Source organism: Pseudophryne corroboree, chromosome 8 (genome assembly GCF_028390025.1).
Source record: "Pseudophryne corroboree isolate aPseCor3 chromosome 8, aPseCor3.hap2, whole genome shotgun sequence".
NCBI classification, from domain to species: domain Eukaryota; kingdom Metazoa; phylum Chordata; class Amphibia; order Anura; family Myobatrachidae; genus Pseudophryne; species Pseudophryne corroboree.
The window spans coordinates 85,054,001-85,076,652 of NC_086451.1; the positions used below are offsets into that span (position 1 = coordinate 85,054,001).

General features: G+C 43.5%; 1 protein-coding gene across 5 annotated transcripts in view; it reads left to right on the forward strand.

The window, feature by feature from the left end:
- Nucleotides 1–22,652, forward strand: part of RAPGEF1 (Rap guanine nucleotide exchange factor 1) — a 259,536-nt gene that overhangs the window by 195,617 nt on the left and 41,267 nt on the right. For all 5 annotated transcript variants that reach the window (XM_063936770.1, XM_063936771.1, XM_063936772.1 and 2 more), the window contains one exon: nt 22,433–22,518. In XM_063936770.1, coding sequence (XP_063792840.1) covers nt 22,433–22,518 — 86 coding nt within the window. The remainder of the gene's footprint in view (nt 1–22,432; nt 22,519–22,652) is intronic.

Consider the following 22,652-nt stretch of genomic DNA (forward strand, 5'->3'; position numbering starts at 1 on the left):
AATGAAGGAGGCGTTACATTTAGCTGATACTACTGGTACCACTAAACAGGGTATTATGTGGGATGTGAAAAAACTACCTATAGTTTTTCCTGAATCAGAAGAACTAAATGATGTATGTGATGAAGCGTGGGTTGCCCCCGATAAAAAGATGCTAATTTCAAAGAAGTTATTAGCTTTATACCCTTTCCCGTCAGAGGTTAGGGCGCGCTGGGAAACACCTCCTAGGGTGGATAAGGCGCTCACACGCTTATCTAAACAAGTGGCGTTACCCTCTCCTGAGACGGCCGCACTTAAAGATCCAACAGATAGGAGGATGGAAAATATCCAAAAAAGTATATACACACATACAGGTGTTATACTACGACCAGCTATAGCGTCAGCCTGGATGTGCAGTGCTGGAGTAGTTTGGTCAGAGTCCCTGATTGAAAATATTGATACCCTGGATAGGGACAATGTTTTACTGTCTTTAGAGCAAATAAAGGATGCATTTCTTTATATGCGTGATGCACAGAGGGATATCTGCACACTGGCATCACGGGTAAGTGCTATGTCCATTTCGGCCAGAAGAAGTTTATGGACGCGACAGTGGTCAGGCGATGCGGACTCAAAACGGCATATGGAAGTTTTGCCGTATAAAGGGGAGGAGTTATTTGGAGTCGGTCTATCAGATTTGGTGGCCACGGCTACAGCCGGGAAATCCACCTTTTTACCTCAAGCTACTCCCCAACAGAAAAAGACACCGACTTTTCAACCGCAGCCCTTTCGTTCCTTTAAAAACAAGAGAGCAAAGGGATATTCATATCTGCCACGAGGCAGAGGAAGGGGGAAGAGACACCAACAGGCAGCTCCTTCCCAGGAACAGAAGCCCTCCCCCGCTTCTACAAAAGCCTCAGCATGACGCTGGGGCTTCTCAAGCGGACTCGGGGGCGGTGGGCGGTCGTCTCAAGCATTTCAGCGCGCAGTGGGCTCACTCGCAGGTAGATCCCTGGATCCTGCAGATAATATCTCAGGGGTACAGGTTGGAACTAGAGACAGATCCGCCTCGCCGTTTCCTGAAGTCTGCTTTACCAACGTCCCCCTCCGAAAGGGAGACGGTTTTGGAAGCCATTCACAAGCTGTACTCTCAGCAGGTGATAGTCAAGGTACCTCTTCTACAACAGGGAAAGGGGTATTATTCCACTCTATTTGTGGTACCGAAGCCGGACGGCTCGGTAAGACCTATTCTAAATCTGAAGTCCTTGAACCTGTACATAAAGAAGTTCAAGTTCAAAATGGAGTCACTCAGAGCAGTGATAGCGAACCTGGAAGAAGGGGACTTTATGGTGTCCTTGGACATCAAGGATGCGTACCTCCACGTTCCAATTTACCCCTCACACCAGGGGTACCTCAGGTTCGTTGTACAAAACTGTCACTATCAGTTTCAGACGCTGCCGTTCGGATTGTCCACGGCACCTCGGGTCTTTACAAAGGTAATGGCCGAGATGATGATTCTTCTTCGAAGAAAAGGCGTATTAATTATCCCATACTTGGACGATCTCCTAATAAGGGCAAGGTCCAGAGAACAGCTAGAGAGGGGATTAGCACTGTCTCAAGAAGTGCTAAAACAGCACGGCTGGATTCTGAATATTCCAAAATCCCAGTTAATGCCGACAACTCGTCTGCTGTTCCTAGGGATGATTCTGGACACGGTTCAGAAAAAGGTTTTTCTCCCGGAGGAAAAAGCCAAGGAGTTGTCCGAGCTTGTCAGGAACCTCCTAAAACCAGGAAAGGTGTCTGTACATCAATGCACAAGAGTCCTGGGAAAAATGGTGGCTTCTTACGAAGCAATTCCATTCGGCAGATTCCATGCACAAATTTTCCAGAGGGATCTGTTAGACAAATGGTCAGGGTCGCATCTTCAGATGCACCAGCGGATAACCCTGTCTCCAAGGACAAGGGTATCTCTTCTGTGGTGGTTGCAGAGTGCTCATCTATTGGAGGGCCGCAGATTCGGCATACAGGATTGGATCCTGGTGACCACGGACGCCAGCCTGAGAGGCTGGGGAGCAGTCACACAAGGAAGAAACTTCCAGGGAGTGTGGACGAGCCTGGAAACGTCTCTTCACATAAACATTCTGGAACTAAGAGCAATCTACAATGCTCTAAGCCAGGCAGAACCTCTGCTTCAAGGAAAACCGGTGTTGATCCAGTCGGACAACATCACCGCAGTCGCCCATGTGAACAGACAGGGCGGCACAAGAAGCAGAAGTGCAATGGCAGAAGCTGCAAGGATTCTTCGCTGGGCAGAGAATCATGTGATAGCACTGTCAGCAGTGTTCATCCCGGGAGTGGACAACTGGGAAGCAGACTTCCTCAGCAGACACGACCTTCACCCGGGAGAGTGGGGACTTCATCCGGAAGTCTTCCACATGCTGGTAACCCGTTGGGAAAGACCAATGGTGGACATGATGGCGTCTCGCCTCAACAAAAAACTGGACAGGTATTGCGCCAGGTCAAGAGATCCGCAGGCAATAGCTGTGGACGCGCTGGTAACGCCTTGGGTGTACCAGTCGGTGTATGTGTTTCCTCCTCTGCCTCTCATACCAAAAGTATTGAGAATTATACGGCAAAGAGGCGTAAGAACGATACTAGTGGTTCCGGATTGGCCAAGAAGGACTTGGTACCCGGAACTTCAAGAGATGATCACGGAAGATCCGTGGCCTCTACCTCTAAGGAGGGACTTGCTTCAGCAGGGTCCCTGTCTGTTTCAAGACTTACCGCGGCTGCGTTTGACGGCATGGCGGTTGAACGCCGGATCCTAAAGGAAAAAGGCATGCCGGAAGAAGTCATTCCTACTTTGATTAAAGCAAGGAAGGAAGTAACCGTGCAACACTATCACCGCATTTGGCGAAGATATGTTGCGTGGTGCGAGGATCGGAGTGCTCCGACGGAGGAATTTCAACTGGGTCGATTCCTACATTTCCTGCAATCAGGATTGTCTATGGGTCTCAAATTGGGATCTATTAAGGTTCAAATTTCGGCCCTGTCGATTTTCTTTCAAAAAGAATTGGCTTCAGTTCCTGAAGTCCAGACTTTTGTTAAGGGAGTGCTGCATATACAGCCTCCTGTGGTGCCTCCAGTGGCACCGTGGGATCTCAATGTGGTTTTGGAATTTCTAAAATCTCATTGGTTTGAACCACTAAAAAAGGTGGATTTAAAATATCTCACATGGAAAGTGACCATGTTACTAGCCCTGGCTTCGGCCAGGAGAGTGTCAGAACTGGCAGCTTTATCTTACAAAAGCCCATATCTGATTTTCCATTCGGACAGGGCAGAACTGCGGACTCGTCCGCATTTTCTCCCTAAGGTGGTGTCAGCATTTCATCTGAACCAGCCTATTGTAGTGCCTGCGGCTACAAGTGACTTGGAGGACTCCAAGTTACTGGACGTTGTCAGAGCATTAAAAATATATATTGCAAGGACAGCTGGAGTCAGAAAATCTGACTCGTTGTTTATATTGTATGCACCCAACAAGATGGGTGCTCCTGCGTCTAAGCAGACGATTGCTCGTTGGATCTGTAGCACAATCCAACTTGCACATTCTGTGGCAGGCCTGCCACAGCCTAAATCTGTAAAGGCCCACTCCACAAGGAAGGTGGGCTCATCTTGGGCGGCTGCCCGAGGGGTCTCGGCATTACAACTTTGCCGAGCAGCTACGTGGTCAGGGGAGAACACGTTTGTAAAATTTTACAAATTTGATACTCTGGCTAAGGAGGACCTGGAGTTCTCTCATTCGGTGCTGCAGAGTCATCCGCACTCTCCCGCCCGTTTGGGAGCTTTGGTATAATCCCCATGGTCCTTTCAGGAACCCCAGCATCCACTAGGACGATAGAGAAAATAAGAATTTACTTACCGATAATTCTATTTCTCGGAGTCCGTAGTGGATGCTGGGCGCCCATCCCAAGTGCGGATTATCTGCAATAATTGTACATAGTTATTGTTAACTAATTCGGGTTATTGTTAGGAAGCCATCTTTCAGAGGCTCCTCTGTTATCATACTGTTAACTGGGTTTGATCACAAGTTGTACGGTGTGATTGGTGTGGCTGGTATGAGTCTTACCCGGGATTCAAAATTCCTCCCTTATTGTGTACGCTCGTCCGGGCACAGTACCTAACTGGCTTGGAGGAGGGTCATAGGGGGAGGAGCCAGTGCACACCACCTGATCGGAAAGCTTTACTTTTGTGCCCTGTCTCCTGCGGAGCCGCTATTCCCCATGGTCCTTTCAGGAACCCCAGCATCCACTACGGACTCCGAGAAATAGAATTATCGGTAAGTAAATTCTTATTTTTTATATACTTGGCCTTGCACTGAATTTACATTTGTGCCTGGAATAATGGATAACAGAATAGCGCCAGCAACGGCTGTTGTGTTCATCATAAGGCTAAACGAGAACCTGTAACCTGCAGGAGGCAGATTCCCGAATGATAATTTACTGGAAACTGCAGCAAAACAGGTGGTTAACATTGGGTTGCACACTCAAAGCTTGTGGTTCATAAAAGCTGGAATTCGCCAGATACACACCTCCATGTCTTACAAATGTATCCATGGAGAAATATACGCAATGGCTTAACCTAATGTGTCATGCTGTTCTCCCTTGCTCCAGCCCCCTGTAACAGTGTGCAGATAGAGGAACACATTGTTATTGGGCTGCAGCAAGCCTCTACAGGGTGCTGACTCTGCAATCTGTTTCTGTCCTACACTAGGAACTGAGGAACTTTCTGCCCAACCTGCACCAATATATCCTCTGGTGCTGATCTTTATCTCAGAACAGATCATTTCCACACAGACAATATTTCTAAACTACATATTACAAAGAAAAGTATTTTAATATATCAATATTTAGAAATACTTTTGTATATATTAGTGTAAAACAAGTATATAATACCCCTTTTCCACTAGCTCAAAAAACATGGGTAAATGCACGGGCGCGCGCATTTACCCGTGTATTTTGCAAGTGGAAAAGGGTCAACCCCGATCAAGTGACCCGTGAATCCTACCCGGCTATCTACCTGGGTAGGACACAGGAATGATCCGGGTAGGGTTCTAGTGTAAACGGGAGCAGTGTCGATGCGACACTGCTCCCGTTTACACTGTATGGAAGGGCGGCGCTGGGAGATCATGTGATCTCCCTGCGCCGCCCCTGCCACGTCACTAGAAGCGTCACCAACCCGGCATATGCCGGGTTATGACTGCTGATGGGAAAGGGACCGAGCACGGGTCGCAGCAGGGGGCAGCTCCCATGTCAGGCACTCGGCTGCGACCCGTGCTCGTAGGTGGAAAAGGGGTATAAATCGGTAATCAAGAAATAGATCTAAATAACAAAATGTACAAACTCCTGTGAAAAGTGAGGTTATATACTCTATCAAACAAGGGCAATTAGAAGTACGCTCCTATGTAGCATCTCTTCTGCAGAAACTATTTGCAGTTAGTAGAGAAACGCATTAGCACAGAGTTAGCATTTTTGTCTCCTACACTTGTCTGTTAAATAGCAATATGAACTATGGATATATTTATACTTCCACAGGGTTTTGTTACATGATAAACTGGTATCTTGAGATTTCGTGATTGTTGTACATACATAGTTTATATTACTGACCATGCCCATACATTAGACATACTTTTTATGTATATTGTAAATATTGGGGCAGATATATTAAACCCGGAGAAGTGATAAAGTAGTGATAAGTGGAAGGTTATAACACACCAGCCAATCAGCTCCTAAAGGTGCCCATACACCTAAAGATTTCTCTTCCAATCTGGCTGGTTGGAGTGAAAATCTGGTAATGGATGGGAGCAAATGACATCCATCCGTTTCCAGATTTTCGTTCCAACCTGCCAGATTGGAAGATAAATCTTTAGGCGTATGAGCACCTTTACTGCCATTTTTCGAACTTGTAATGATTGGCTGGTGCATTATCACCTTCCACTTATCACTGCTTTATCACTTCTCCCGGCTTAATACATCTGCCCCATTGCCTGAGAGATAGATCAGCGCCAGAGGGTCTGTTGTTTATTCTTACATTTTCCTTTTTTGAGGCCACAGAGACCTAAAGTGCATCTTTTACAACTTGTGTCTTTTTATTTTTATCATCAGTGACTCATCTGTTGAACTTTCATTTCCATCCTTTGGAAACCCTCAGTGACGGCTGTTATGTTTCTTGCCCATATACAGTACATCAGGCCCAGCCAATATTTGCTGCTCAATTTCCTAATGGAATGATATGCTACTTTCTCACAAATATGGTTTTAGCCCACACAGTAGGGCAATACATGTCCTTTAGGATACAGGCGTCTGTAGGCAAAGGAAAATCTAACATTAATGCTGCATAGCAAATATCTTCATATCTCATAAGCGCCTGAAACTTTTACATATGTCATTTTAATTGTCATTAATGTGAGCCAACTTGTATTTTGGGATAAGCTTCCTCTGTAAAGTGATTGCAGTTGAAGGCAGTAAAACCATCCAAATGTATCTTTGTTGTATGCTGCCTAGCAGAGCATATGCTCGACACCGCTCTGTTCTCTCTGAGCGGAAATGTTAGCGGAAGTCTGACTATACCCTCTAGCGATCCCTTGACATTTGTCCTGCTCCAATCTTATATGTTCTGGAAGTGGGTTATCATTTATCAGGAAGATTGACAGGAGGGCTTTAGGGATTGATTAATTTGAGTCAGTTTAATTAGGGGCGAGTTGATCGCTGCGGTCACCATATTTCATTGGAAGGCCTAACCTAAATCACAACAGTTCTGCCACAAAATCGTCCTTAGATTGCGCATTCTCATTCACCGCATAATAATGGTGCATATTAAAATACAAGACTTAGGGGCTTCCGTATGTACAGATAGGAGTGCACTAAATCACAGGCTTCACCACTAATTGAATTAGAAGCAAGGTGAACACCTGAAACAGTATCAATATACACTAATCTCTTCTGTTTCCACCACCTCCCAACCCCCTGCTGTAAGTAGAAAGCAGTTCAGACTTCAAAGTCATTTCTAACTGGCACCTAAACAGGACGGCAAGTCAGGAGCTCCTCTTCAATGACCATGTCTGTTGAGCAATTTTTCATAGTGTTCCTATTGAGTTTTATGTCACTCAATGCATAAGGCTTCCATTGTAGCAGAGAAACAGGCGGCATGGACCTAGTAAAAATAATGCAGAGAATAAAATTACTTCTGACTCCCCCTTTGTGACGTTCCCGCATTCTGCATGGCTAGAACACACACAAATTACACCATTACCACATTGTTAGTGAGACTACTCCTGACCCTAAATCCCGCTTAGCCTCACCTTGGTGATAATTTATATGAGCATATTGGTTGCTTTGAGTGTGTCTGGGTTTTATACAAAGTCACATATTTAGCTATACCTGCACTTGAGAGAACTAAAGTGTTACACTTTGAACATTTCTAAGGAGGTACAGATGGAGCCACGCTCATCTAGCCTTCCGTGCTGCACCTAGGTGCACCAAGGCTTATTAGCATAAGCCGTTCATCTATTGTTCTCAGCTGCAATACAATACAGAGAACAATACAGCAGGGGATTAAGTCCGACTGTAGTCGCACAAAAAGGAGTATTTTACTCAGGGCTTTCCAAGGCTTGCATGTCAAGGAATATCCATAAGCTCGCAAGAGCAGGGACTTCTTTCCTCATGTGCCTTTCCTTTTACTTACACTATCTTATACTCCTTACTGCCTTTGATGGCACCTAACCCCGGGTTTTCTATACCTGTCCTATATTGTCTTGAACTGTAAGTGCTGTTTTCTTGTTTGCTCATTTGATTATGTACTGTGTAATGAGCGCTGCAGATCCCTTGTGGCGCCATATAAATAAAGGCTAGTAATAATAATAATAATACCCCCATTGGTTCACCTTTTAGGATTAAAAAACTAAAAAAAACATGTGTCCATGCTTGTCACACAAAGCATGGTTCACAATGAAAGAAGAAAAAAACCCATAGTGTAGTAATAATAATAATAATTTTATTTATATAGCGCTCTTTCTTCAATAGGACTCAAGGCGCTTAACAGATACATAGCATAATATAGTACAGAAAATAATGACGTACACAAAAGCTTTTCATAAAATACAGAAGCATGTAGATACTAAAGGGACAATTATGGAAATGCTTGAGTAAACAGGAAAGTCTTGAGTCTACTTTTGAAGGATTCTATAGTTGGGGCCTCTCGCACTGTGCGGGGAAGTGAGTTCCATAGAGTCGGAGCCGCATGACTAAAAGCACGACCCCCGGATGAATTACGGGAGATTGTAGGTACTGCTAAAAGTCCTTCATCTACAGATCGCAGTAATCGATTGGGGCAGTATGGGGTCAGAAGCTGCTTCAGGTACCTTGGGCCCTGGTCATGTAGTGCTTTGAAACTCCGTAAGCCAAACTTGAAGATGATTCGCCATCTCACAGGCAGCCAGTGAAGGGAGTAGAGGATGGGTGTTATGTGGCTAGAACAGGGCTGGTAGCTGTGTTTTGCACCAGCTGTAAGCGCTGCAATTCTTTTGCTGGTAGACCAAGGTAGAGGGCATTACAGTAGTCTAAACGAGATGATACAAATGCATGTATGACTTTTGACAGATCATCTGAGAGAATTAAGTGCTTGATTCTGGCTATGTTCCTCAGGTGAACTCAGGATTTGATTGTGGCTGATATCTGATGTTTAAGTGTCAAGCCACCATCCAGGACAACGCCAAGATTCCACACACGATCATTGGCTTGTAATTCTGAATCCAAGAGTGTAAGTCCAGTTGGTTGGCTAAGCTGCAGTCTTGTCCTTTGATGTTACGGTCCTATCATAAGGACCTCTGTTTTATCCGGGTTCAGTCGCAGCCAACTGGCACTCATCCACTCCTGGATCTCCATTTAGGGTTGCTATTGGGTTATCAGTGCCCAGAGCAAATGACAAGTACGGTTGTGTATCAACTGCATAGCCTGCATGTTGCCAGGAGATCACACCAGGATACTGAGATGGTAACGGTGCCGGCTTCTCGCTCCGTCCAGACCCTTGTGGATCAGCAGCTCAAGGGAGCACTCGTCATTTCCAGCCCAGAGCTGAGCAAGGCTGGAGTATCCCCTGGAAGGACCCGCACCTGAATGCAGTGAGAAGCCGGCACCGTTACCATCTCAGTATCCTGGTTTGATCTCCTGGCAACTGTGGAAAAGAATATGATATCCTGTTTTATCTTTCTATGTCATGTGAGTGTAACTTGTAAAAATAAAAATCTTTACAATTTTTAAAGGATTTCTGCACTATTGTTCTCCTTCTCTTAATGTGTGTAAAAACTGTGTATTGCTAATAAGGCAGAGATAGGCACACTATCTATAGGTTGTGAACTCTGGAGGAGAAGACCAATCCTTTGTGATATTCGCTGGCTACCGCCTAGAAAGAAACCGTGATGTGCCTGTGATTTTACATTGCTATGTTTTTCACATAGCAGGTGCACACTCACAAATTGACATTATAAGGATTACTACACCATGGGGGATATCCAATCAGTCCCGGTAATTAACCAGGGCTAATTGTCCCACCGGGGGCTATCTAATTAGCCCCAATAAGCCGGCGCGTGCCGCAGCTTATCGGGGATTTTGTTTCACCTGCCACCGGCAGGCAAAGCCAAATCCCCGGACACAGCCCCGTTTTCGTCCGAAAACACACACGTTTCACTGAACCTGTGTGTTTTCGGGAGAAAGGGTTGTTTTTTTTGTTTTGTTTTGTTTTACAGGCAATCAATCTGGATACATAGTAACATAGTATCTGAGGTTGAAAAAAGACAATTGTCCATCGAGTTCAACCTATTTGTGGTCTCCTATGCATGATGATTTGCCTAAAATTTCTGACTGATGCTGCTGTCAGCCGTTGCATTTTATCCCTATTTATAGTAACTATAATGCATGACTATGCACCATACCCCTGGATATCCTTATCCATTAGGAATTTATCTAACCCATTCTTAAAGGTGTTGACAGATTCCGCCATTACAACTCCCTCGGGCAGGGAATTCCAAACACGTATTGTCCTTACCGTGAAAAAGCCTTTACGCCGTATTGTGCGGAATCTCCTCTCCTCTAACCTGAGCGAGTGTCCACGAGTCCTCTGTGTTGATCTAACCAAAAACAGGTCCCGCGCAAGCTCTGTGTATTGTCCCCTTATATATTTGTAGATGTTGATCATATCCCCTCTTAGTCTCCGCTTTTCCAATGTAAACATGCCTAGTCTTTCAAGCCTTTCCTTGTATTCCATCGTCTCCATGCCCTTAATTAGTTTGGTCGCCCTCCTCTGTACCTTTTCAAGCTCCAGGATATCCTTTTTGTAGTACGGTGCCCAGAATTGTACACAGTATTCAAGGTGTGGCCTCACTAGTTATTTATAGAACGGTAGTATAATACTCTCGTCCCTAGCATCAATACCCCGTTTTATGCATGCTAATATCTTATTAGCCTTCTTTGCTGCAGTCCTACTTTGGGTACTACTGCTTAGCTTGCTATCTATGAGGACACCTAAGTCCTTTTCCAGTACAGAATCCCCTAATTTTACCCCATTTAGTAGGTAGGTGTAATTTTTGTTCTCGTTACCACAGTGCATTACCTTACACTTGTCTGTGTTGAAGCGCATTCTCCATTTGGCTACCCATGCTTCTAATTTAATTAAGTCGTTCTGAAGAGACTCGGCATCCACCTCTGTATTTATAGCCTTACACAATTTGGTATCATCTGCAAAAATTGACACCATGCTCTCTAGACCTTCTGTTAGGTCGTTAATGAAAATATTGAACAATAGCGGTCCTAATACTGAGCCTTGCGACACACCACTTAGCACTTCAGTTCAAGTTGAAAAAGATCCATTAACCACAACGCGCTGCTCCCTATTATCTAACCAGTTTTTGACCCAAGTGCATATTGTGCTTCCTAGCCCTGATTCTTGTAGCTTGTAGATAAGTCTCATGTGTGGTACAGTATCGAACGCTTTGGCAAAGTCTAAAAAGATTACATCTAAGTCTTTACCCTGATCTAGGTTTGCGCTTACTGTTTCATAAAAGCCAAGTAAGTTGGTTTGACAGGATCTGTCCTTCATAAACCCATGTTGATTCTTTTTAATGACCTTATTGGTTTCAAGGAACTTCTGAATACTATCTCTTAGAATACCTTCCAATACTTTCCCCACTATAGATGTAAGACTAACTGGTCTATAATGACCTGGTTCAGCTTTACTTCCCTTTTTGAATATAGGCACTACTTCCGCTATACGCCAGTCTTTGGGAACCATACCTGATATAACTGAATCCTTAAAGATCAAAGATAGCGGTTTGAACCCTTGGATGAATGCCATCGGGCCCTGGTGATTTATTAATCTTTAAATGTTTTAATCGGTCACAGACTACTTCCTCGCTTAAATAAGTACCTATCAGTGTGATATTCTCATTATTGAGATTGTGTGTCAGTCCCTGAATTGGGTCCTCTCTAGTGAATACTGTTGAAAAAAACTCATTTAGTGTGTCCGCTATGTCATTATCATTTTTGCTTAAGACTCCCAACTTGTCTTTTAAAGGGCCTATACTCTCCTTCTTTAATCTCTTGCTATTAATGTATTTAAAGAATTTTTTGGGATTCGCTTTGCTTTCCTTTGCTACTAGTTTTTCAGTTTCTACTTTAGCCGCTCTTATTTCCTTTTTGCAAATTTTGTTACATTCCTTATAGTGCTGAAATGACTCTGCTTCCCTGTCAGATTTGTATTTTTTAAATGCTCGCCTTTTCTTGCCCATAAGTTCCTTAATCTTTTTGTTAAGCCACATCGGTTTATGATTTTTATTCCTTTTTTTGCTACTCATTCGAATACATTTGAGTGTATTTTTAGCTAGCAGGAATTTTAGTACCTCCCATTTCTCCGTAGTGTTTTTTCCTAAAAACAAACCTTCCCATTCAATATCCCTGAAAAATACTCTCATCTTTTCAAAATTTGCTTTGCTAAAGTTTAAAGTCCTAGTTGAGGCAGTATAGGACTGTTTATAGAAACTGATATTGAATGTGACCATATTGTGGTCGCTGTTTCCTATGGGTTCCCCTACTATAATACCTGATACCAAATCCCCATTGTTTAATACCAGGTCTAAGATTGCATTGTACCTAGTTGGTTCCTCAATTAGTTGGACTAAGTAGTTATCATTAAGTGTGTTTAAAAACATATTGCCCCTAGCAGTATCACATAAGTCGTTTTTCCAGTTTATCTCTGGATAGTTAAAATCTCCCATCACTACTATGTCTCCTACTCCTGCTGCTCTTTCAATTTGCTTTAGTAACAATTCATCATCAGATGCGTTGATACCAGGCGGGCCTATAGCATACACCCAATACTAACTTTTTTATTCCTTTTTCCCCGCATGCAATTTCCATGGCCGGCAACGGAAATCTTGGGGCCCGGTACACTGATATCTCTGCGGGCCCCCCCCCCTCCCCCTCCCCAACCTACTCCCCATTCCCCCTTGACCTCAGACCCACACATCCCTGCCTGCAAACCTAACCCTTCCCCCGCAGCCTAACCCTAACCCTCCTTGGCATACTTACGTTCGGGATGCCGGCGTCACCATTCTGACTGCCAGGATCCCAACTACATTCCGTGGGAAACAGTCCTTTAAGAAGCTAAAATGGTAAATAAATACAACCCAGGCGCTTGAAATGGTGTGCTTTGCTGCAAGCTGCCACCATAAAAAGAGGGTAGTCAGACCCACAATAAACAATATATAAAAAGAAAGAGATGGTGGCGCTGATAAATGATTTCTTGACTGGATAGAACAATATTAAAATAATTATACATTGTATAACAACAATGGCATTAATCAATAAAATAAATCTCACATAACATAAACACCCTGGATAAGCATATTTAACATATAATTCTATTAATATTGTTTTATCCAGTGCATCAAGAAAACATTTATCAGCTACTTTCAGAAGCCTAGTTCCAAATCCCCAAACTCCTGGAGAGCCAAGAGCGCACACTTACCAATATACACAGCTGCCTGCCGCTATCCAGACAAGGCTCCGAGTCTCCAGACAGCCTGAGGCTGTTGTATTCCTCAAGTCTGTCTGTGAGCTGCGCCGGCCGTGCGGTCTCTATAGCCGATTGAAGTCCCGCTCCTGCTCGGCTTCTCCTCACAGCAGAGACACAGGGCGGTCGGGGAGGAGAGAAGTGGAGGACGCAGCGGTGTCGCGCATAGCCCGGCGCGACGTCGCTGCACAACTTCAGGAGTTCCGGACAGCTGACCTGGGGAGATGGGAGCTACACACAGCGGGCGGGCGGCGAGATGCCGCGATATCAAAACTTATACCTACAATTACAAACGTGAATCCATGCTGCACTGCTGCAGGTGGACCTTGGGGCCCCTCACAACGTCGGGGCCCGGGATGGATGTCCCCTTTGACCCCCCCTGTCGCCGGGCCTGGCAATTTCTACCCATAATGTCTCGACAGTGTCTACAGTCCCCTCCTGAATATCTTCCCATATATTAGGTTTTAAAAACGGCTTTACGTAAAGACACACCCCTCCACCCTTTTTATTTAGTCTGTCTCTCCTAAACAGTGTATAGCCCTCTAGATTGGCTGTCCAATCATGAGATACATCCCACCAAGTTTCAGTAATGCCTATAATGTCATACTGTTTGCTTGCTGCAAGTATTTCTAGTTCACCCTTTTTACCAGTAATGCTTCTGGCGTTTACATACATACAACTAAGATAAGTATTTTCCCTTGCGTTAGTGACATCTTTCACCTTATGTAGCAAGGATGACCTGTAATCGTCATTGGTTAGTGCTTTGTTAAAATCCCTTTTAGTACCCGTGTTAGTAACCTTACCGCCTGCTCTTACCCTCCCCCCAACTTCTCCCCCATTTCGTTTACTACCGCCATCCCCACTATTCTCACTGCATGACCCGTAGTTTCTAGCTAAACCCTCCCCCCAGGCTCCTAGTTTAAAATCTCCTCCAACCTTCTAACCATCCTTCCCCCCAGCACCGCTGCCCCCTCCTCAGTCAGGTGCAATCCGTCACGACAAAAGAGATGGCGCCTGACTGAGAAGTCCGCCCAGTGTTCCAGGAACACAAACCCCTCTTTCCTGCACCAATCCCTAAGCCACACATTTACCTCCCTAATCTCCCTCTGCCTCCATGGACTAGCGCGTGGCACGGGTAATAATTCCGAGAATATTGCCTTAGATGTCCTTGCCTTCAGTTTCTTTCCTAAGTCCCTATAGACTTTCTTAAGGACATCCCACCTTCCGCTAACTTTGTCATTGGTGCCAACGTGCACCAAGACCGCCGGGTCTTTGCCAGCCCCTCCCAACAATCTACCCGGTCCGCGATGTGCCGTACCCGAGCACCCGGGAGACAACAGACTGTACGGCGATCACGGTCCCGGTAGCAGATTGCCCTATCTGCCTTCCTGATAGAATCCCCTACCACCACCATCTGACTAGGTACCTCTCAATCTTTTATCCCAACCGCGCCAGAGGGACCGCACCTCTGGATGCTAGAGGGAGCAGTCTCCTCCGGCACCGTCATTTCTTCACTATCATCCTCCGATTCCTCGTCCAATCGGGCAAATTTGTTCGGGTTTGATAGTTCGGAGATGTCGTGCCTCCCCCTCTTTTTCTTCCTTCTAACTGTGACCCAACTGGCTACCTGATCATCATCCTCTTCTACCAGTGACCCCTCCCGCAACTCCTCCACCGTTCTGTCTAAACTACGCTCGAGATTGTGAATCCCAATCACAGCTCCTCTGCTACTCCAAGCTGCTACTCCAAGTAAGAGACCCTCTCACTCACTCACAAGGTCAGCCCCTTGCAGCCTCACCGGAAGTTTAATGGTACTGCAAATGTGTGTTCCTGATTGTGTATTATAAAACTCACCTTTTTCTGTATTCTAACTCGCCTTTTTGCTGTTTAAAACTCACACTTAGAAATCCAATCAGCACTTGGAAGAGACAAGCCCCACAGAGCGAGCTCCAAGAGTCTAGTCACTGCTTATATAGGCCCAGCCAGCTGCCTTAATCAGCCCCTCCTCCTCCTGATTACTCCTGATTACTCACACCTGAGTTAACCCCTCTGGCTTTTCACCTCACACTTTTTTTTTTTTCCTCCAAAAAAAAATAAAAAAATAACCCAGTACAGATATATTAAAACAAAAAGAAACAGTATAGATACAAACAATCAGAATCAGATTATAGATATAGTATAGATACTAACAATCAGAATCAGATTACTTTCTCTCACAATATTACTATCCCTATATGGATAGACAGATTAATCAGAGTTCACCTTTTTGCTGTTTAAAACTCATACTTAGAAATCCAATCAGCACTTGGAAGAGACAAGCCCCACAGAGCCAGTAAAAAAAAAAATTGGTGAAACATCTGAAAAAAGTCAGAAAAACTTCAGAAAACGCCTGTTTTTTCGGACCCGATGTTTAACGGGGATAATTGGATATTCCTCTATATGTTTATTTTTCTCTTTCTTTCATTTTGAACCATGCTTTGTGTGACAAGCATGGACACATGTTCTTTTTAGGGTTTTTTTTATCCTAAAAGGTGAACTAATAGGTGTATGAGGCTACTCCTTGACAAGCAAAATACTCCTCTTTTTGTGCTACTAGAATCGTTTGGGAAGCAGGTGAAACTTCCTTTGTATTTCTATTGGGCTGATTTCCAGGGTTTAGTTGCGCACTCCACTGCCAGATATCTTTTCTTTTTGATTAAGTCCGACTGCCCCGGATAGATGAGCATGGCTCCATCATTATGAATTGCTTAAAAGTAACGAAGAAGAATCGTGGACTCTTTGTCTTAAATGTTAATAAAATCTTTGGAAGATTGATGAACATTAATTATTAGCTACAGTTGTAAGTAACCCCCAACATTTCCAAATATTATCAACGGCAGATAAATGAATGCATGCTTGCTTTCCAATGCATGTTAGATGACAGTCTGGTAACAAATAGTCCGATACAGTCAAGCAGTTGGTCCATCTTTCTCTTTAGTTCAGAGAGACATAAGCACTTTCAGACTTGACAGATTGAAATTACTTTCTGCACCGATTGTCACAAACTAAAGGCAAAGAAGAATTTTTATGCTGGGATTGGGGGGGAATCAGTTCACAAAAACGTGGGAATTTACAGCGATTAAGCTTATCACTGCTATCGCACAAATGCTTTTCACGGAATAGCACACTCCCGCGATTCGACATTGCAAATGCGCAAAAACGGGATTCGCGTGTTAATTCTTGCAGTCAAAACCAGAGGAAAGTACTGGTTAAAATGGGGAAATCTGCCAAACTAAGATAGGAAAACAGTATAGAAGTCTATTAGTCGTCATAATAAAAAAAAAAAAAAAAAAAAGATTTGGGGTACTTAAACTGTGTCAAATGAATGTTGAATGCATTTTTCAAAAATGTTTAAAAAATATTATGGAAAGCTATTTCTTTACTGCAGAATAATTGTTCTACTTGATTTGGGGGTACATAGTATGGGTATGTGTTTATTTGAGCCATTTTAACTTTTTGTTGTGTAATTTACTCCCACCTGCAAACTTGTCACACTCCCTAAAGCACCCCAATCTACCTGCCCCATGACTTTCACCCCAATTTCCATCATTTTGCATTTTTTTTTCAACCAAAACAAGTTTCATTTATTAGCCAATTAAAAATAATTAAAAACTAAGTACATAATTAGTCATTAAAAGGGATGTCCCTGGGGTTCTGAACCAAATCCCAACATTTTTACCTTTTAAAATTGGTATTTTCCCTAAGCTTATCACCTGCTCAGAAGTGGTAAAACAAAATTTGCGGTAAACCTATGGAGAATTATTGCCGTAAATTTGCGGACAATTGAATAGAAATCCCTGTTTTTACTGCAAAAATTGGGTATCTCTGCTAATTGAATTCTCCCAAGGTCTGTTCTCACAACACTTCTTAAGAGTATAACCGCCTATGATTAGATGATCCTTTTTATCAAAACTTCTCCTGCCACGTCAGCCATGACAATTCCAGGTTCTACAATAGACCAAGGCTCCTAGCAAACATTTCTCCTGCAATTCCGGTTTCACCAGCGCAATGTACTGGAGAGGAACAGCTGATATTTAAATACCCTTTTAACCCAGTTAAAGAGACAAGATCACAAGTTGGAGGCAGGCAGTTTGGGAGCTAACCAAGGTTTATAATAAAGCATTCATCTTCAGATTGGCTGCCTCCCCTGTACATTGGCAACATCGCCAATGTACAGGGGAGGCAGCCAATCTGAAGATGAATGCTTTATTATAAACCTTGGTTAGCTCCCAAACTGCCTGCCTCCAACTTGTGATCTTGTCTCTTTAACTTGGTTAAAAGGGTATTTAAATATCAGCTGTTCCTCTCCAGTACATTGGGTAGTTGTGAATACTTCCGGGAACATGGTATAATCCTGGTTCACCTTAGATCTTCTGACCCATGAAAGCAATGACTCTCCCACTTCTACCTCTTTTCAGATGTAAGCCAAAACCCCAGGTGTTTTGCCATGCATACTTATCGACCCTTGTCTGCCCTATTTCTGAAAGGAATAATCTGGGTTGAGAGTCCTGGGTTCGTGCCCTTTTAATAAACCAGGATTATTCCCGAGATTTTCAACCCGGGTCAGTGCCCTGGCATACGTGTGACAGGAATGACCTGGGTCATGCCTAAAAGAAATTCATTGGTGGGGCACAGTAGCGATTAGAGATTACACAATCTCCAAGCGCCCCCTGTAAAGCAGAAGTCCCGGGTCCGTTGTGAAGGGTGTTTACCCGAGAATAACCGATGCGTGAAGAGGGGTAAGTACAGAAAACCCTGTCTTCAATCTGTGCTCAGTGTCCCAGGTCCAAGCCAGGGGTTTTAAGTCTGAAAGGGGTATTATTGATAAATGAACAAAGAGCTGATTATTCTTTTCAGTTGATTGACTCTTTTTGGGCCTGGTTTAGAGTTGGAAGCAAATCCAGATCAAATGTATAAATCTGCCCGTGGACAAGCCCTGTGGTAATAAAAGGGATACAAATATCCCGGACAGCTGTATTTCGGCACTGCAATTTAGAGTGGTCCCCACAATTTAAATTCTAGTTGAATTAATTCCTAACTGTAATAATAGAGGCCCATTATGTTTGCAAAACAGAAAGAACTAGAAATCTGATCTTACTAAGGAGCATTACAGTTGGACCTAATGGAACACAAACAACTAAAAATAATAGGGCATCAAACGTTTTTAAATGGGTTTAAATCCTGAGCAGACAGCCAAGAAAATCTCATTGACCCATAACTGCCTTTGGTGAGGGTTGATTGGCGGACTAGAATAAATAGGCCCCATGTGATACTGCTGTGGTGCTGAATGATTGGATGTGCACAGCTTTGGCATTCCATGTTAGATAAACACATGGGCAGTATTAAACTGTGTTTCATCATTGCCTTTAAAAATCAATCTATCATTTACACACTGTGGTGTACTAATGTTTAATTTTAGGTTATACACCTCATAAATAAAAATGCTTTTTTGTTTTGCTCACTTTGGTTTTCCATAATAGTAACCAAATTATTTACGGCGAGTCCTCACAGTATTCTATGCAGAGTTTAAATCATTAACAGTATGGTGACACCAAAAGTTCATAAAATCACTAAAGCCGGATGGTGTGATGGTTAGCATTACTGCCTCACAGCACTGAGGTCATGGGTTCAATTCCCACCATGGCTCTACCTTTGTGGAGTTTGTCTATTCTCCCTGTACTTGTGTGGGTTTTCTCCGGGTACTCCGGTTTCCTCCCACAATCCAAAAATATACTGGTAGGTTACCGTAATTGGATCCCAACAAAATGAACCCTAGTATGAATGTGTGCGCGTGTACATGTGATAGGGAATAGAGGGGCAGATGTATTAACCTGGAGAAGGCATAAGGAAGTGATAAACCAGTGATATGTGCAAGGTGATAAAGGCACCAGCCAATCAGATCCTAACTATTAATTTACATACTGGAGCTGATTGGCTGGTGCCTTTATCACCTTGCACATATCACTGGTTTATCACTTCCTTATGCCTTCTCCAGGTTAATACATCTACCCCAGAGATTGTAAGCTCCAGTGGGGCAGGAACTGATGTGAACGGCCAAATATTCTCTGTAAAGCGCAGCGGAATATGTGTGCGCTATATAAATAACTGGTAATAAATAAAATAAATAAAGCGCTGATGTCCTACTGTACAGCTAGCAGATGGTAGAGTCCCATTTTAAAGCGCGAATACACCTAGAAATATCAAATTATCAATAATAAATATATAATTATAATGTGTATATGTGTTAGTTAAGCCTCTCTCTCTCAAAAAAAAAAAAAGACGTTATGACCGTTGTCCAGATTTGTCACCTGGCCACTAACGATTGGCGTGGCCATGAATAATCTGATCATAGTTGGTTAGATCGTTTTCAGGCTTGACGGACACTTTAACAGGTGAACATTTGAAAGTCTTATTTTGTTAACTTGTCATCCAAAAAAAAAAAATAGAAAGACAAACTTGTAATTACTGTACTGCTGGAAAAACAATAAACCACAGCGTGTAGTTAAGCAGTGAAACTGAAGCCACAAACTTTAATTGTGTTTATTTTTATAACCAGCAGCCACAAACTACTTATATTGTATTACTAAAGTAAAAAATGTTAGCATTAAAATAAATACTGTAAGTTTTTAAAAGTTGTGTTTAGTAGTTTTTGTTTCTTTTGTAAAAATGCAGTTTGTGATCAAGTGTATTTGGTTGACCGTATACTTCCATTATGTTCCATTTGGAAGACCAGTAAATACCTTTTTGGAAAGTCTTCTGTGGATGACCCCTATTAGGTGTATTCAATTGAAGTCGAAACTGCTGTCAAGTCTGAAAAACGACAGTTTCCGACTTTTTGGAAGAATCAGGATTCGACCTGTTCAATGGAGCTGCCATTTTTCCGACTTGTTGGAAAACACGTGTATCTATGGATTAGCCGCGGATCCACGTGTTTTGACGAATTAACGGCCAATTCCGGCAGTTTTTTGGCCCGTTTTCAAAAATGCTGATCCAACTTAAAATAGTCGCATCAGCATTGTCGGAAATGGGCAAAACCTGTCGGAATTGCCCGCTAATTGAATACCGCACTGTCCGTTGGGAGGATCCGACATGCATTGAATACCCCTGGACAGATCTGGACCATCTTTTCAACCATTGCCTCCATATTTCAGCAGCTTAATAGTGCCTGATTCAGAGGTGCATGCAAATCTTGTGCGACTGCAATTTCTCATGGATTTGTAAGTGCAAAAATATCCAAATGTCCGCTTGTACATTCCTCTTGTGTACTTCCATGTGACGGATTGAGTAAACCCTGTGACGCCCACTTTACATATCTGAGCAATGTGCCACTACCCTGGTCGATCCGATCTCTCCTCCATTGGTCGCAACATTGACTCCTCGATTAGCCCCTGGCTGGCGCACAGCCTCTCTTGTAACTTTCTCAGAGTATGACCACAGTGCTGCAAAAAAGATTGCTGCCGATGCCAAAACACTTCCATAACACTCCCATAATACACCCATGATACCTCTTGTTGCAATCACTTCACGTCACCTTCCAGTCTCTACCCTGAAACGTCCATGGATTGTAGACGCCATCTCAAGTGATAGCATTGTTGCGTTATGATGCATACACCATCGGATACATTGGTCTGCACATGCGCAGTAAGGGTTTTCACGCAGCGGGGAGACGCTCAGTTGCACAAACATTGACCCTGTGGTCATCTCTGAGTCAGGCCCAGGGTCTCTGTTAATGTGTTAAAACACCAGCTTTCACTGCGTGTTAGGCATACTCACACACAAAGGACGACGTATCTGATATTTCTGGCTATTGTGCCAGAATGAGCTGAACCATCCTCAGCATGCACCCTACCGATTCACTAAGGTTTATGGACATCCCAAGTGCATCATTGGTCAGCGATGTCATGACATCTTGAGAATAGATTGGCTGATATGGGCACAGCCCACAAATGGCTGCTTCCTCTGTGTATGTGGGCAACGGGTGTGTTTTAATATGCCCACCAGATCATCACTAGGGCATAATGTAAGCTGGTCTACACAGGTTTTCCAGCCATGCATAAGCCGTGTGGTGGGGTAGCCCTAAGTTTTGCCCCTGAAGTTTGCTGTAGGTAACCACTTGTGGCAATTTGTGGACATACATGTACCATCCAGTTGGGGCTGTGTTCTCCTGCATTGCTTCCATGTGCTCTAATTACACCGCTTGTGAATGTTGTTGTGCTTGCTTGATGTCCTACTGTGCAAGTTTCACTACCTTTTTCACCATGTGCTAATAATGAGTTTCACTATGACAGTAATGTTCTTTTCAGAGTCTATTTAAAACCCTGGTTAAATTGTGAGGGGGGGGGGGGGTGTATTTGTTTTATATGAAAGGAGTTATCCACATATACCCCTTCAGTAGGGAACCCTTCCATTGGAAGCTAACGTCGGTCAGCGCTGTTGGTTTTTACTATCCTAAGTGTTCAATAAGCCATGACTGGGGGAGAGGCGTTTATGCACCGCCTGCTAGGATTGGCCGTGGCATGTCTCCAATCAGGTGCTACATAATCTACACACCCACAGGAAAATGGAACTACTTGACAGAGAGCTCTTAAAGTCTTTAATTAAAAAAGCTACCTTAGATCTCTCCCATCGAGAGAGAATAGAGCAGCGCCAATGGTGACCAGCAGCGGACGCGGCTATATACGTGACCGATGGCACCATGGGACAGGAAAAAAACCCTGCTTTAAAATACTATTTGGAAGAAAAGGGATTTGGTACAGTGATCAAAATAGAAAACCCCATCAAATACGATTATACTGATCTTTCACATAGCCTTATGTTTGTGGGAATGTTTTGGGGTTTTGCAGTAGCAGTTTCCTTGTGTGGAAGCTCAAGTTGGTTTTTAATGTTGTGCAAATAGGGCTGATGGCCCCAGACAATCAATGTTCGGCCAGCTCCAATTAGAGCTACGTTTTGGGTTTTTCTTGTTTCTTATTAGAACATTTGTTCTATTTGAACCACATTATAATATGTATCAGATCTTAGTTCCAGCTAGAAGTTAGTTTTATTTGACTGCTGGTGTTGGCATTGCAGAGAGTAGCGTGTGAAGATTCCACTGCTGATGGCAGACCAGTACTCCCCACACCATTGCTGCATGAAGAGTGTTCAGGTCAAGGGGAGGGGGGGGGGGGAGGTAGAGTACATTGCTTCTAACACAGCCGCATTCCAAACACATTGTATAAAGGATAGGGAGGAGTGGACGGTTACAGCTTACAATATCAATATCCCTTACCTGCCTGAACACAAATCTGTTACCCTTCTGCAGGAATCTCCTATTCCCGAGGATGGACTCCAGAGAATTTCATCACAGCCCTGTGTACCTGGAAACGAGGATCAAGAGACCACAGACAGGTACTTACTTCCTATAGTTAGGTCTTTGAGCTCCCTTTCTTTATCTTCCCTGTTTATGTGCCTCTGGGTGAACATTAGTAAATGAAATCATTAGTATAGACAAAACTTTTCAAATCTTTATTTAAAGCTATCTG